Genomic DNA, 15,436 nt, shown 5'->3' with positions numbered 1-15,436 from the left:
AATCATCATCATGTTTCTGCAACTGGGACAGATATTAGGCATTTTTTATGATCTTAATGATTAATAGTTAAATATTGGCACAATTTCTCTCTGGCAAAGAGATATGCTTGGCAAAAGACATCTTGGGTGGGATTCTACTTAATTCTACAAAATATTTGTCCCAGGTGTTTAAAAGTTAAAATATAATAATTGGTTAATTTGGGTTACATTGGGTAACACTCGACGCATTAGATCGCAAAACCCTCTAGTCTATTCATCTTCTCTTCTTTAGATCAAGAAAGAACGTGTCTACTATACTTTAACTAACAAAGATCCGATCTAATAATAAATTATCATAGCAGCAAAAATCCAGACCTAACTAATGAATTTATCTCAAATTTAAATTTATATTTTTTGGATATTAAGTTTAATCTATTTAATTAGATTTGTATTGGATAGTTTTTTATACTTTGAAAATTCAAAATAAAGGTTATGTTAGATCAAACCTATGTAAGGTAGAATTGGGTCGGGTTAGGGTTAAGCTCATACAAGGTTAAGCTAGATTAGACCTAAGACAAGTTGGACAAGTCATACCATAGTTAGGCTAGACTCACTGAGAGTTTAGTCTTAAGTTAAGTTGGACACAAATCAAGTTGGGTTAGACCAAACTTTGGTAGTTTTGACCATGTTGGACCTAAGTAAAGTTAAACCGGTTAGAATCATGTGACATTGGTCGGAGTTGGGCCTAAGTTAGGTTAGGTCGATTCAGAACTAGGTTGGGTGAGTCAGATTGGGTCCAACTCAAGCCAAGTTGGGTTGGCCCACATTAAGGCTAGTCCAAATTTGACCAAGTCGATGCGACTCAAGTTGAGCTGAGACAGGTTGGGTCAACTTGAGCCAAGTCAAAATTGGGTCGAGTCTAATCAGGTCCATGTCAGTCGAGTAAGCTCAAGCCTAGGTCAAGTTCAATAATCTAGGTTCCACTTAAGGTCGAATCCACATGGCCCACTTTAGGTTGGATCTAAGGCCAAGTTCGGGCCAAGTCAACCCGAGTTCACGTTAGGCGAAGTCAGGCGGGTTAATGTCAGGTTGACTCATGATAGGCCCACGTCTGGTTGAATCAAGCTGATAACAAAGTTGGGCCAAGCCACTAAGGCCTAGATCAGGTTGAAAAGGGTAAAGTCCAAGTCGAGTTGAGTTGGTCAAGACTTAGATTGAGTTGAGTTAGCACGAATCCAGATCAGGTTAAGTTGAATCAAGCCATGGTCAGACTAAGTCAACCTAAGTCCATGTTGAACTGAGTCGGTCTAGGCCTAAGTTGAGCCAAGTTAATCTAGTTCACATAAAGTCAAGTGGGGTAGACCCACCTCAATCTGAATTAGGCCAAGGCCATGTTAACAAGGCTTGGTTCGAATCGAGTTAGCTTGGGTCAACATCGGGCTAGACCTAGGTCAAGTTGAGTTGGTTCGAGTCCACATTGGCTGAATTCACCTAGGTAAAGTAGAGTCAACCTAGGTTCATGTCAAGTCGAGTTAGTAGGGGTTTAGGTTTGATTGAGTATGGTTAGGGTTGAATCAAGTAGGGTTGTCAAGTCTTGGTTAAAAAAGGTCGGGTTGGGTTGAATCAAGCCTAAGTCAAGTCACGTCGAACTAGGCCTATGAAGGATAGGTTAGGAATGGCCCATGTTAGACTAGGTTAGGTTGGGGTTAGAACTTGCTTAGATTGAGTTAGTTCAAACCCATGTTAGGTTTGCTCGAGCTCATATTAGGCGTGGTTGGGCGTAACCTAGGTTACCATGGGTTAGACCATGCTTATATCAAGTTAGGCTTAGTTGAGCTTAAGTCAGGATAGATCGAGTTATGTTCCAGTCAAACTGAGCCGCTGGACTTAGTCTGGCAAGGGCGAACCCATGTTAATATGAGTTTAACCAAGTTAAACCCAAATCAGAACAATTCAAATATAAATTTTAATCAAATTTGAAAAAATTATACAAATTAAATTTAATATAATTTAAATTAGATAAAAAATATCCATTTCTTTTTTATTTAGTTAAAATGGATACAAATTTGTATCCAATCTATTTTATCATATCTTGATTGGACGTATATTGAATTTTCAAAGTCTAATTAATGTTCCCATACTTATACACATAAGAAAATCTTAAACATCATATTCTTAGTACATACTTATATGTACTAAGAATGGATAACATAAATGAAAGGGACTTGCAAAAATATATTCAAATGTTTTGTTAAAGTCATTAAAGTATAATTAAGACTATTAATGAAATAGTTACTAAAGATAACTAATTAAATACATGTGTCCAACCTATTTATGAGAATTTAAAATTCATATTATAATTAGGTATCTACATATGAGTAAGAATGAAATTCTCAATAGAAAAGACATCTCATTGGTTTAGGGAGGAGAATGTGATGAGAACCAATAGTCTTCAATTAAAGAAAAACTTAGAGAAAATAAATTAAAAATACAAATCAAATAATACAAAAATGTAAAGTATATAGAAGAAAACATCACATTAGAAAATAATAGTTTGGATAGAGTCATAGGTTAATAATTCTTACAATTGTTTTAAGAATTAGGAGGTGTGTTAACACCTTAGATGCGAATTCAAGTCCCAAATTTGTAAATTAGACCTTGGATGCTTATGGTTAACACCTTACAAATAGGAAGTCATACACAATAGAAGCTTTTGAATAGCATTTGTATGTTTGAGTGAAAGTGTTTATACCTTAGTTGACTTGTCCTAAGTGGTTTTTCCTTTTATTGTCTTCATGAAGAATTAAGAAGTGTAACTAGAGAACTTGTGATACAAACCAAGCCTACATGAAGATGACCAAGGATACAAATGACCATCCACACTATGAGAAGTCATCTCAACATGCAAGTGAAGACCTCACCAAAGGGAGAAATGGACAAAGACCAGAGCATCTACTGTTCTTCCTGCTGGTCTTCTTAAAGATTAAAATATGTTGTAAATAACTTGGGCTCACTTGAGGGGTCCAAATAGTAGAATAAGTTAGGGCAGGTCCATATAGCATAAATAGGAAGTGTAGTTATCAAATTGGGCCTATGAGAAGTCCTTTAGGGCGGGAAGCTTAACCTACCTTCTAGAATGTGAGTAATGGTGCGACATTGACCAAGGGCAATACCCTGGCCGCACCATATATGCCCTTTTCCCATCATACCCTTCTCATTGTTCTCCAAGGCTCCTCCTCTTATAAATAGGAGGCCTCCCTCATTGTTTTGAGAAGTTGAATTGAATAGAAGAAAAGTTACTCAGCACAAATTTGTGTGTGATGCTAGTGAGACTTGTTCCTCTTAGTCTTTAGTCTTATCTTGTGAGTTTTTGAGAGATCTCAAGTGGCGGCTTCCAACACTTATCTTGGAGTAAATTCATCATCCAAGTGGCGTGCTCACTTTCTCAACGCCATTCTCATAAGCTTTCTTACTCCTTCATCTTTCCATTCCATTTGTCATTCCACTTTATTCATAAATATGTTCTTGATTCGTGTTCTTATGTGTATTCGGTTGCCTTTTATTCTTCCTTTCCATGCCTAATTCCTCACCTATTCTTGGCATCATATTCATCTTATCAATATCTTTTCCTTTTGCCTTTGAGAAATGCACTTTCACATCTACTTAACCACTTGGTTAAGTTAATGTCCAGTGGGAATTTTCCTAAGGTTTTCACTCATAAACCCCTCATTATCGTTTCCATTTCTTCTTTCAGTTTCGGTCTTCCTTAATTTGAATTGTCATTCCATTTCTTGCATATATTTTGTGCTCTCATTAAACTTTCATCACTTCTTCTCTTTCCACCTCTCAAAATCTACCAAGAACCACCCAAAATATTCGGCCAACTCACTTATTCACAACAACACCAGAAATCCACCAAGAAACATACCAAAAAAGTGCCCATATTTTCCAGCATAGTATTATTTCACCTTCCTTCAAGAACCACCCAAGAAAGGTTCCCTATTTTTTGCTAATCCATTGTTAATCTCCTAAGACATAACCAAATCAACCCTGAGTCATAAACAACCTAAAACCCAAAGTTTGAACTAATAACTTCTACCTATATAACTTTTGTGAAGCCTTGTTTGATTTTCTCTCTAAGAAACTCATAAAGAACCAACTAAACCATTCAAGAACTGATGTGAGTTGATTTTAGGATTGCACATTTTATGGATTGCACTTTGTTTAGGATTTTTTAAATTAGCAATTATAGTGAGAAACCCAAAGAAGATTCCCACTGGACACGGACTTAACCAAGTGGTTAAGTATATGTGAAGGTTCACTTCTAGAGGACAAAGAGAAAAACATAATTATATGGTGTTGATGATGATGAGGTGCAAAAATAAAAACATATAATGGAAAGAAACAAGATGGAAGAACCCAAGGACATAAAAAGGAATGGAAAAGGCGCAAATAAGAAAGAAAAAAGATGAAGAAATGAAGAAAGCTTATGGAAAATGGAGCAAAGAATCACGCCACTTGGAATGGTGGATTGTTCCAAGATGAGTGATGAGGAGCCGCCACTTGAGGTGTACTACACTCAAGATAAGACCCAAGAACTTTAGGAGACAAAGTTCACTAATCACTCAAACAAAGTTTCTTTTCTATTCAATTCCAATTGTAAAAAATACATGAGGTAAGACACCCTTTTATATAGGAGAGAGTGACTTGAGGAGCAAGAGTGAAAGGGGTAGGGGTGTCATTTTTGAGAAATCTTCTAGAAGGTAGGTCAAAGAAACCTTAAACCTAGGTGCACATGTCATGAAAGGTGGGCTTGGCACAAACCCAATTTACTAAGCACACCCAACTCTAGCTTATTCTTCTATTTGAACCCTTAAAGTGAGCTCAATTTATTTATATAAACTGGTCTTTTAAAAAGATCAGAAGAAAGAACATCTGATGTTTTGGCTTATGTCCAGTTCTTCTTTTACTGAGGTCCTTGTAAAGTTTGACGGGACATTGTCTTGGATGCTGAGATGGCTGACTTAATCGTGAAGTGTCTGTTGTGTCCTTAGTCATCTGTTTGTCGAGATGGTTTGTATCAAGAACCCCTATAAGAACACCTTGACTTTTGTCTTTGTCCATCCCCTCATAAATCTTGATTAGGTTAAGAATATTTCTTTATGGGTGATCAGAGGTTGATCAGATGATGGTGGAGCGAATGAAGTAAAGGTTGTGTTTAAGGATGGTCCAATGGGGAAAAGGTTATCTAAGATATGTTGATCAAACATGATCAATGGCAGAGGTGAGGATGGAGGATTTGGAAGGAATTTGATTTGGTGAAGGGTATTGAAGATAATGGTTTGAAAGACCTTTCCTAAGGGCATTGGAATCGACTATTTCATCTGTTCCTACTTCCAATGCACGAGTTCAACAAACTCAAAGAGAAACAATGTTCTACTCTCAAGCAGTTGAGGACCTAGAACAATAGTTATAGACTTTATCCGAGAGTAAATTTTATACGTAACTTTTTCTTTGTTTGCGGGAGCTGTTTCTTCTAACATGCTGATCTCCAACGTTTGATCAACTACATCTGGCATGCGTTGTTGGAAATTAGAATCCTCCAGACTTATCCATATTGCAACTTCGAGTTGCATCTTCTTAGCATTTATCTCAAACTAAGCTTTGACAACTTCCTTCTCTGATAGCATCAATCACCATCATATCCTTTTCATCTGAAGTTGGCTTGGTTGGTGAAGGCTTATGTTTCTTGGATGCTTTGAATTTGAGAAGGGGTGTTGTCCTCTTGTGCTCATGAATGACCCACTTTCGTATGTGGGTAAGATTGAGGTTATGGTTGGCTTCAGATAATAACTTGGAGTACATCTAGCTAGGAGGTGGTAGGTATGTGTGTGAAGTTGGTTAGGTTGATTGAAAAGCTCAAGCTTGTGCTTCTTTCTACACAAACTTTAAAGTTTTCTAAGAGCTTCCTGCACTTTGTCATCTACATGCATCTTGGCCAAGGCATAGGTGTTCCACTCACTCACCACCACCATGTTGGATATTTTCCTCTAAGCGCTCTCAGACGCTCCACCCTTTAGAGGTTAAGGTAAAAAATAGAAAAACAAAAGAAGATATTATTGAATTATATTTTAATAACTTTTTAAAATTTTTCATAAATATCATCTGATGATGATTATTTAGAAGATATTTTTGTATTGCAAGTGATCTATTAATGGCCTTTTAACCTATATTGTGTCTAATGAAATGCAACAAATACAACTTTATAAGTGGGTGCAGATAATAATAATATGCAATGTAAAGAAGATAGGGAGAAAGAGAGATACATAAAATATTTTTAAATTAGTTCATCTGATAAAGCATAAAACATTAGTTCCCAATCAACAATTTGAATTTCACTAAGCAAACTAATGTTGTGAAGTTACAAATGAGTATAGTTTTGGATCATAGTCACTCCTAGCTAACCCTTGAATATTTGGGCTCATAACCACTCCTCACTAACTCGTTGAGTATTCTTTAGGCTCATAGTCGCTCCTAACTAACCCCTTTAGTATTCTTTGAACTCGTAGTTACTCTTTGCTAACTCCTTGAATATTCTTTGGAATGCAACCACTTCTAACTAAAACTGAATATTCTTTTAGAACATAGTCATTCTTGGCTAAAATGTTTAAGAGTTTTTTTTAACAGAGCTACTCCTGACTAATAACCAAGTATCCTTTGCCAAACAACCACTCCTGACTAAGATAAATAATTTGTCTGAATAGTGTGAACAAATCACATGGTTGCTTAAAGAGAAATAACGTCTTTTATGAATGTAAGATTTATGCATTATCTTCTAATTTTCGAAATGAACACAAACAATGTTCTCTATGAAACATTTTGTGGCATAGAAATCCGAGCAACATTTTTTTGTTGTGCAACATGATCTCTTTTTTCTTCTTGATGGATGACTTTTAATAGGAATTGAAGAATATAGTTGCTGCAAATCTATTTTTTTGATGTTGAGTAATTTCAACTCACTTGAATGCCGTTCTTCTATTTAATGAGTTTGAATGTGAAGAATTCATTAGGTGCATTTCATGCAACATTAATTGTTCCTTTTTTCTTTACAAATATTTCAATAGTTGGATGTACTTATCTCCTTTTGGACGATGTATTTTTAGTTGTAATTTATTTGAAAGACAAAGTTATATAAAACATAAATATTTTAGAAAATTATTAAAAAAACAATTTTAGTTCTATTAAAAAAAAACAATTTTAGTTCTATTAAATGAATCTTTTATAAAAAAAAAGTAACTTTTGATTGGATAATAATTTTATTTTAATTTAAAATTTATACTAAATTTAATTTATATTTAAAAATTATATTTACATCAAATTATCTCTAAAAAATTATTTCATGAATTATCTTTTAAAAATTTATTATATTACATAAATTATAAACGTTTCACTTAATTCCTATTCTTTTAATTCAAATAATCTCTTTTTAATTTTAATTTGTTTTTTCTTTTCATTTCTACTTTCCCTTTAAGTCAAATCTAACATAAAAGAAAGAAAATGATGAGAGTGAGTGGCTTACCCCAAAGAGGAAATAATAAGTGTGATCGTCTCCGAGAACTCACTATATATATACATACATCTATATATATATATATGAGCATATGAGATCAGGCTTTTACAGAGGAAACAATAAAGAAATGGCTAACTCAGCTCACTCAATGGACAACACTGCCCAAAAGTTGGCCGGAAAAGTTATCATTATCACCGGAGGAGCAAGCGGCATCGGCGAAGAGACTGCGCGTCTGTTTGCCAACCATGGTGCGCGAATGGTTGTGATTGCAGACATCCAAGATGAACTGGGCAACCAAGTCGCAGCTTCCATTGGATCTGACAGGTACAACCAAACAAATTCTTGCATATTCTGATTAAACAAGAGAAAATGGATCACAAATATACAGTTGTTCATTGATTTAGATCTTTGTGGTGGACAAATCTGTTCATATCTCTGTTTACAGTATCAGTCATGATAATTTCTTTGATAATAACAACGACAAGAATATGACTGCTTTCGTACGTGTCAAAATTCTGTAGGATCCACACTGCGATGCCACCAAACAAATAAATTAGAGTTTAATCACTAAAAATTATTAATAAAAGAATTACCAATATATTGTGTGAAATAGTTGATGATAAACTCAAAAAAATTTATTATGGAAGAAAAAAGAGTATTAATTTGATCTGTAATACAGGTGCACCTATGTCCATTGTGATGTGGGAGAGGAAGAGCAAGTGAAAGAGCTTGTGGATTCAACGGTCAACGGTTATGGCCAATTGGACGTCATGTTCAGCAACGCCGGCATCCTTAGTCCCTCTGACCAGACAATCCTCGACCTCGACTTTTCCCACTTCGACCGTCTTTTAACCGTCAATGCGAGGGGCATGGCGGCGTGTGTGAAGCACGCCGCGCGCTCGATGGTGGAGCGGCGCGTGAGGGGCAGCATAGTATGCACAGCGAGCGTGGCGGCGTCGCACGGCACCAAGTCGCGCACGGACTACGCGATGTCAAAGCACGCGGTGAAAGGGCTGGTGCGTTGCGCGAGTGTGCAGCTGGGGGCGCACGGTATCAGGGTGAACTGCGTCTCACCGAGTGGGTTGGCCACACCGTTGACGCGTGCGACGATGGAGATCGAAGAGCTGCAGAAAGTGTATGCGCAGAGCTCCAGACTGAAAGGCGTGGTTTTGAGTGCCAAACATGTTGCGGATGCGGTCCTGTTTCTGGCGTCCGGTGACTCCAACTTTGTAACCGGACACGATCTTGTGGTGGACGGTAGTTTTGCGGTTTGAGGGTATTTGGTTTGATGAGTGTTTGTTGTCTTCATCATCTTTTGCTTTGTTCCTCTCTTTGTCAACATTCACTTGAGAACTTTTTTAATAATATAATATTATTTTTAATTAAGAATAAAATAAATATAATTAAAATATTATTTTCTTAGACACAAACTAAAATCGTGATCTCCCAAGTTATTAATTACTATTATATAAAAAATTAATTGTGTACCTGAAGGTTAAAATTCAGTTAATGACGGACCAACTTCAACATGAAAACGAAAACACAAATGGAGCAGAAAAATTAAAGTGAAGTTGTTAGGAATTTTCATGATTTCAGTTAACATAATAATTAATTTTATAAATATTTAATTCAAGTCATGTTATATTCACATAACTTCACTAAATTCATTACACGATTTAATAAAAGTCATTTCATCTTACGACAATTTCAGTTGAGTGAAATAATATCATGCTAATACAACTTACTTATACATATAAGAAACAAAGTTTTTATTCCAGTAATATATAATTTAAATTAAACCAGTCAAGTAAATTTTCCATGATAATAAATCTGATATTTTACTAGTGGTAGTAGAATTTATTGTTTTAAATTAAGTGTCCATCACTTGATTTTTGTCTTCCAACACAACTTCATTTATAAATAAAATTTAAAATATTTTAAAAACATATTACTAAATTATTATTAAATATAATTGAATATATTGTGAATTACAAAAGTAAATTGGTTAATTTAATCACTTATCATATAAACCATAATTAATTATCTATCTAAAACTTGTTTACAAACAATTGATTATTGCTCAATTAATTAATTAAATTATTCCTATTAAATTTATAGATTCAGTTAAATAATATAATCAATTATATTTTATAATAATCAATTAGATTTATTAAAATATGTATTTTCTAGATATTATGAAAAAAAATAAGAATCAATTAAGAATTTTGAAAGAAAAAAAAAAAAACTTATGTTAGAAAAATATTTGACAATAGTTTTATTTGAAGGTAATTAAGAAAATATTACATAATATTTTACTTTTATTTTTTTTTTGAAATATTTATTATTTCGGGTAATAATTTTCCTTCGTCATTTTGTAATTTTATTTGAACTTTTTGTACACCTAAGTTTGATGTGTTCATGTGTTAGGTTTATACATGGTGTTGTAACACTCTTGTTGATAAGTTTTAAAAAATATTTGTACATCTTAAATGTTTGCATGTTTTACAAGTGTGATTGTAATATAATATCTTAAATAGTGGAACAATCTTACTAAGGTTGTGATGTTGAAATTTAATGTAGATTGAGGTATAAGGTATAAAATATATGTGACATCCTTCTTAACACTCTCTCATATATTTCTAGTACTTCATATATTTTTGATTTTGTTTGTGCTCCTATTTTCTACTTCCATATCTTCTTGATAAGTGTTACAAGAAAAATATTTTCAAATTTATTAATCGGCCAAAAATTTTAAATACTAATTCACCTTTCACTTAATATTGTATAACCTATTTTTCCTTACAATTAATCTCAAGGGATTAGTTATTCCCAAATGTTTGTTGAAGGTGCTTTGATTTATAAACTTCCACATTTATTATGGGATAAAATTTGGAAAATTAGAATGAAAAGCTTTCTAATTATTATATCATAAATTTTGGTGTTCCTAGTAGGAAGTATACATGGATTCTCAAAGAAAGCCACAAAGTTACTAACCCTAACGAACCAAAAATGATTAAGGTAGTTGAATCTTTTCTTTAATTATTTTGATGGAGTGGTCAACAACCAAGAATATAATGTTGTATTTTGATATAATGGATGTTTGAGGCATGTGGTCCGTCAACATTTTTTTTTTTTTACAAAAATCAAATTTAAAGATGTTAATCATGTCGCCTACGAAGATAATAAAAATGGAAAAAATTTAGGTGTACAAAATGCAAATGTTTCTTCTATGAAAAATTCAAAATGAGCTACTTCTTGAAGGTTTGAAGCATAATTCAAGTATTAATCAACTATGTGATAAAGACTTAAGATAAATGTTGAGGTGGTATGCAAGGGAATTTTAAACAACCACATCAAACATTTATAAGCAAAATGTTGATACTTTTCAAAATGTCGTTGATTTCATACAAATCCACAAATTGTTAAAAAAAAGTTAGAAATACTTAATTTGTTTATTTGAGAAGGTTTTGAAAACCATTTTGTAAAAGTAAAGAATATGACACAATTGTGAAAGAAAATTATGGTAGTACTACAAGAAAATCATTAAATGTCAACTAATTTAGAGAAAAAATAACAACTACTCATTATATTAACTAAGTTAGAAACAATTTTATAAATTAACAAATTATTGTTTTTTTAATCAGCAAAAAAATTATTGGTATATGAAGTAGTTCTATTATTAATAAAAATTTCTAAAGTAGTTTTTAAATTGACAACTAACGTTAGCTACTAATTACATCAATTTAAAAATTAGTTTATGTACTGGTATGGGCGAGACCGAGACACGTGGCACCCTGACTGAGACACGTGCCATCCTGATCGAGACACGTTCCACCCTAACCGAGACACGTGCCATCATGGCCGAGACTCCAGAGGTCGTCATAGCCGGCCTCGCTGGCCGACCGGCCGACACATACACCCATTAACACTCAAGCCAAGGTCAGTGAAGCTAATCCGTCATTAATGATTAGGTAATGCAACCCTAATTGAGATCCACTCTACTAATCGGGTCCAATAAGGTAAGCCCACTAATATAATATAAATAGCACACATCCCAAGGAGGAAGGTACGTCATTTATTATTGTTCACCTACCCAAATACTGATCACCCACTTTACTGACTTGAGCGTCGGAGTGCCTTCGCAGGTACCATCCCCCCATCCGGTGTTTGCCCGAGACCGAGAGCCGAAGGAGAGGCACGAGGAAGAGAAGGATCCCAGTTCATCACCCGGTAACCTGCCCGACCGAAGGAAGAAGACGAAGACTTCAATAGTTCTCTAGGTCCCATCTCCCTAGCAGGAACAATTTATAAAATTTTATTAATAAAAGAAACTACTTTGGATATCAATAACTTTTTAGTTTATAAAATTGTATTTAACTTAGTTAATATAATGACTAATTATTTTTTATTTATAAATTAATTGATATTTAAAGATTTTTATATAGGGTCGTTTGACATACGAGAGTTGGTATATGATAGAAATGTATGGAAGACCAATGAAAAAGTTTAGGAAAAGTTTGATTTATACTTTAAAAATATTTACAAGAAATTAAGAGGAGATTAAGCATGCACTAATTAATTAATTGAACAATACGTATGTAATAATTAACTCACTAAATTAATTACTTTTTGCTTAATCAAATATGTATTCCTTCAGTGTTTAAAGTTAATTTTGATTTAATTAGCCTCCAACTATCTATGAACAGATTGAATTCCACTAAGCAAACTAATGTTGTGAAGTTACAAATGAGTATTGTTTTGGTTCGTAATCACTCCTAGCTAACTCATTGAATATTTGGGCTCATAACCACTCCTAACGAACTCATTGAGTATTCTTTAGGCTCGTAGTCACTCCTAACTAATTCTTTTAGTATTCTTTAAGCTCGTAGTCACTCTTGGTTAACTCCTTGAATATTCTTTGGAATGCAACCACTTCTGACTAAAACTGAATATTCTTTTAGAGCATAGTCATTCCTGGCTAAAATGTTTAAGAGTTTTTTTAACAAAGCTACTCCTGACTAATAACCAAGTATCCTTTGCCAAACAACCACTCCTGACTAAGATAAATAATTTGTCTGAATAGTATCAACAAATCATATGCTTGCTTAAAGAGAAATAACGTCTTTTATGTATGTAAGATTTATGCATTATGTTCTAATTTTTTAAGTGAACACGAACAATATTCTCTATTAAACTTTTTGTGGCATAGAAATTTGAGCAACATTTTTTTACTATGCAACATGATCTCTTTTTTTTTTTTTCCTGATGGATGACTTTTAATAGGAATTGAAGAATATAGTTGTTGCAAATCTAGTTTTTGACGTTGAGCAACTTCAACTCACTTGAGTGTCGTTCATTCTTCTATCTAATGAGCTTGAATGTGAAGAATACATTAAGTGCATTTCATGCAACATTAATTATTCTTTTCTTCTTTACACAATATTTCAAAAGTTGAATGTACTTATCTCCTTTTGGACAATGTATCTTTAACTGAAATTTGTTTGAAAGACAAAGTCATAAAACAAATAGTTTTTTCGGTTAACAATCCTAACATCAGAAAATTGTTAAAGAAAACAACTTTAATTCTTCATCCAAGAAATAATCTGATAGGACTCCTGCTTAAACAAATTTTTTATATAAAAAAAATGGTAACTTTTGATTAGATAATAAATTTTTATTTTTATTTAAAATTTATAGTAACTTTAATTTATATATAAAAATTATATTTATATCAAATTATATATAAAAAATTATTTCACGAATTATCTTTTAAAAATTTATTATATTACATAAACTATAAACTTTTCTCTTAATTTCTATTCTTTTAATTCAAATAATCTCTTTTTAATTTGTTTTTTGTTCATTTTTTTCCCTTTAAGTTAAATTTAACATAAAAATAATAATAATGATATTTTGACACCTAGTGCGTCTTATATCACAATAAAATATTATTATTTATAATAATAAAAGTTTTAAAATAAAGAAAAATTCTTAGTTAAAAAATTAATATTTATTGGAAGGTGCAGCATGTGTCAGTATACATACATCTATATACGAGCATATGAGATCAGGCTTTTACAGAGGAAACAATAAAGAAATGGCTAACTCAGCTCACTCAATGGACAACACTGCCCAAAAGTTGGCCGGAAAAGTTATTATTATCACCGGAGGAGCAAGCGGCATCGGCGAAGAGACTGCGCGTCTGTTTGCCAACCATGGTGCGCGAATGGTTGTGATCGCAGACATCCAAGATGAACTGGGCAACCTAGTCGCAGCTTCCATTGGATCTGACAGGTACAACAAAGCAAATTCTTGCATATTCTCATTAAGCAAGAGAAACTGGATCACAAATATACACTTGTTCATTGATTTAGATCTTTGTGGTCGACAAATCTATTCACATCTCTGTTTACAGTATCAGTCATCATAATTTCTTTGATAATAACAAACTGCTTTCGTACGTGCCAAAATTCTGTAGGATCCATACTGCGATGCCACCAAACAAATAAATTAAAGTTTAATCACTAAAAATTATTAATAAAAGAATTAGCAATGTATTGTGTGAAATAGTTGATGATAAACTCAAAAGGAGAATTAATTTGATCTGTAATACAGGTGCACCTATGTCCATTGTGATGTGGGAGAGGAAGAGCAAGTGAAAGAGCTTGTGGATTCAACGGTCAACGGTTATGGCCAATTGGACGTCATGTTCAGCAACGCCGGCATCCTTAGTCCCTCCGACCAGACAATCCTCGACCTCGACTTTTCCCACTTCGACCGTCTTTTCGCCGTCAATACGAGGGGCATGGCGGCGTGTGTGAAGCACGCCGCGCGCTCGATGGTGGAGCGGCGCGTGAGGGGCAGCATCGTATGTACAGCGAGCGTGGCGGCGTCGCACGGCACCAAGTCGCGCACGGACTACGCGATGTCAAAGCACGCGGTGAAGGGGCTGGTGCGTTGCGCGAGTGTGCAGCTGGGGGCGCACGGTATCAGGGTGAACTGCGTCTCACCGAGTGGGTTGGCCACACCGTTGACGCGTACGTCGCACGCGACGAAGGAGATCGAAGAGCTGCAGAAAATGTATGCGCAGAGCTCCAGACTGAAAGGCGTGTTTTTGAGTGCCAAACATGTTGCGGATGCGGTCCTGTTTCTGGCGTCCGGTGACTCCAACTTTGTAACCGGACACGATCTTGTGGTGGACGGTAGTTTTGGGGTTTGAGCGTATTTAATTTGATGACTGTTTGTTGTCTTCATCATCTTTTCCTTTGTTCCTCTTTTCGTCAACATTCACTTGAGAACTTTTTTAATAATATAATATTATTTTAAATTAAGAATAAAATAAATAAAATTAAAATATTATTTTCTTAGACACAAACTAAAATCGTGATCTCCCAAGTGAGGAAATGGCAAACATTAATATATAATGTAATTCGCAAGTGTATGGAATTCAAAATCACGAAAGTGCTTGCAATAATTTTTAGATATAGAATTAAGTCTTAATTTAAGTGGGAAAACTTTTTTAAAATATTTCAATTTGTTTCATTATCTACAAAATCACTCTAAATATTAGTTAAATAGTATTATTAATTACTATTATATGTAAAATTAATTGTGTACCTGAAGGTTAAAATTCAGTTAATGACGGACCAACTTCAACATGAAAACGAAAACACTAATGGAGCAGAAAAATTAAAGTGAAGTTGTTAGGAATTTTCATGATTTCAGTTAACATAATAATTAATTTTATAAATATTTAATTAAAGTCATGTTATATTCGCATAACTTCACTAAATTCATCACACGATTTAATAAAAGTCATTTCATCTTACCACAATTTCAGTTGAGTGAAATAATATCATGCTAATATACAACTTACTTATACATATA

General features: G+C 33.8%; 2 protein-coding genes and 1 long non-coding RNA gene across 3 annotated transcripts; 2 read left to right on the top strand and 1 right to left on the bottom strand.

The window, feature by feature from the left end:
• Positions 1-7,538: 7,538 nt before the first annotated feature.
• On the top strand, positions 7,539-8,969 carry LOC137820893 ((-)-isopiperitenol/(-)-carveol dehydrogenase, mitochondrial-like). Its single transcript, XM_068625204.2, has 2 exons — positions 7,539-7,873; positions 8,229-8,969. The coding sequence occupies exons 1-2, from the start codon at positions 7,641-7,643 to the stop codon at positions 8,821-8,823; spliced, it is 828 nt and encodes a 275-aa protein (XP_068481305.2). The 5' UTR covers positions 7,539-7,640; the 3' UTR covers positions 8,824-8,969.
• Positions 8,970-13,538: 4,569 nt separating this feature from the next.
• LOC150025259 (uncharacterized) lies at positions 13,539-14,311 on the bottom strand. Its single transcript, XR_016515801.1, has 2 exons — positions 14,171-14,311; positions 13,539-14,035 (listed from the first exon to the last, which is right to left on the bottom strand). It is a non-coding gene; the product is annotated as an uncharacterized LOC150025259 (long non-coding RNA).
• On the top strand, positions 13,611-14,802 carry LOC137820892 ((+)-cis,trans-nepetalactol synthase NEPS1). Its single transcript, XM_068625203.2, has 2 exons — positions 13,611-13,843; positions 14,165-14,802. Exons 1-2 carry the CDS (start codon positions 13,611-13,613, stop codon positions 14,766-14,768), a joined length of 837 nt encoding a protein of 278 aa, XP_068481304.1. The 3' UTR covers positions 14,769-14,802.
• The last annotated feature ends 634 nt before the right edge of the window (positions 14,803-15,436 follow it).

This window comes from Phaseolus vulgaris, chromosome 9, assembly GCF_051622355.1.
Source record: "Phaseolus vulgaris cultivar YP4 chromosome 9, ASM5162235v1, whole genome shotgun sequence".
NCBI lineage: Eukaryota > Viridiplantae > Streptophyta > Magnoliopsida > Fabales > Fabaceae > Phaseolus > Phaseolus vulgaris.
The sequence above is the reverse complement of the archived record's forward strand: the minus strand, read 5'-3'. Positions and strand labels throughout refer to the sequence as shown.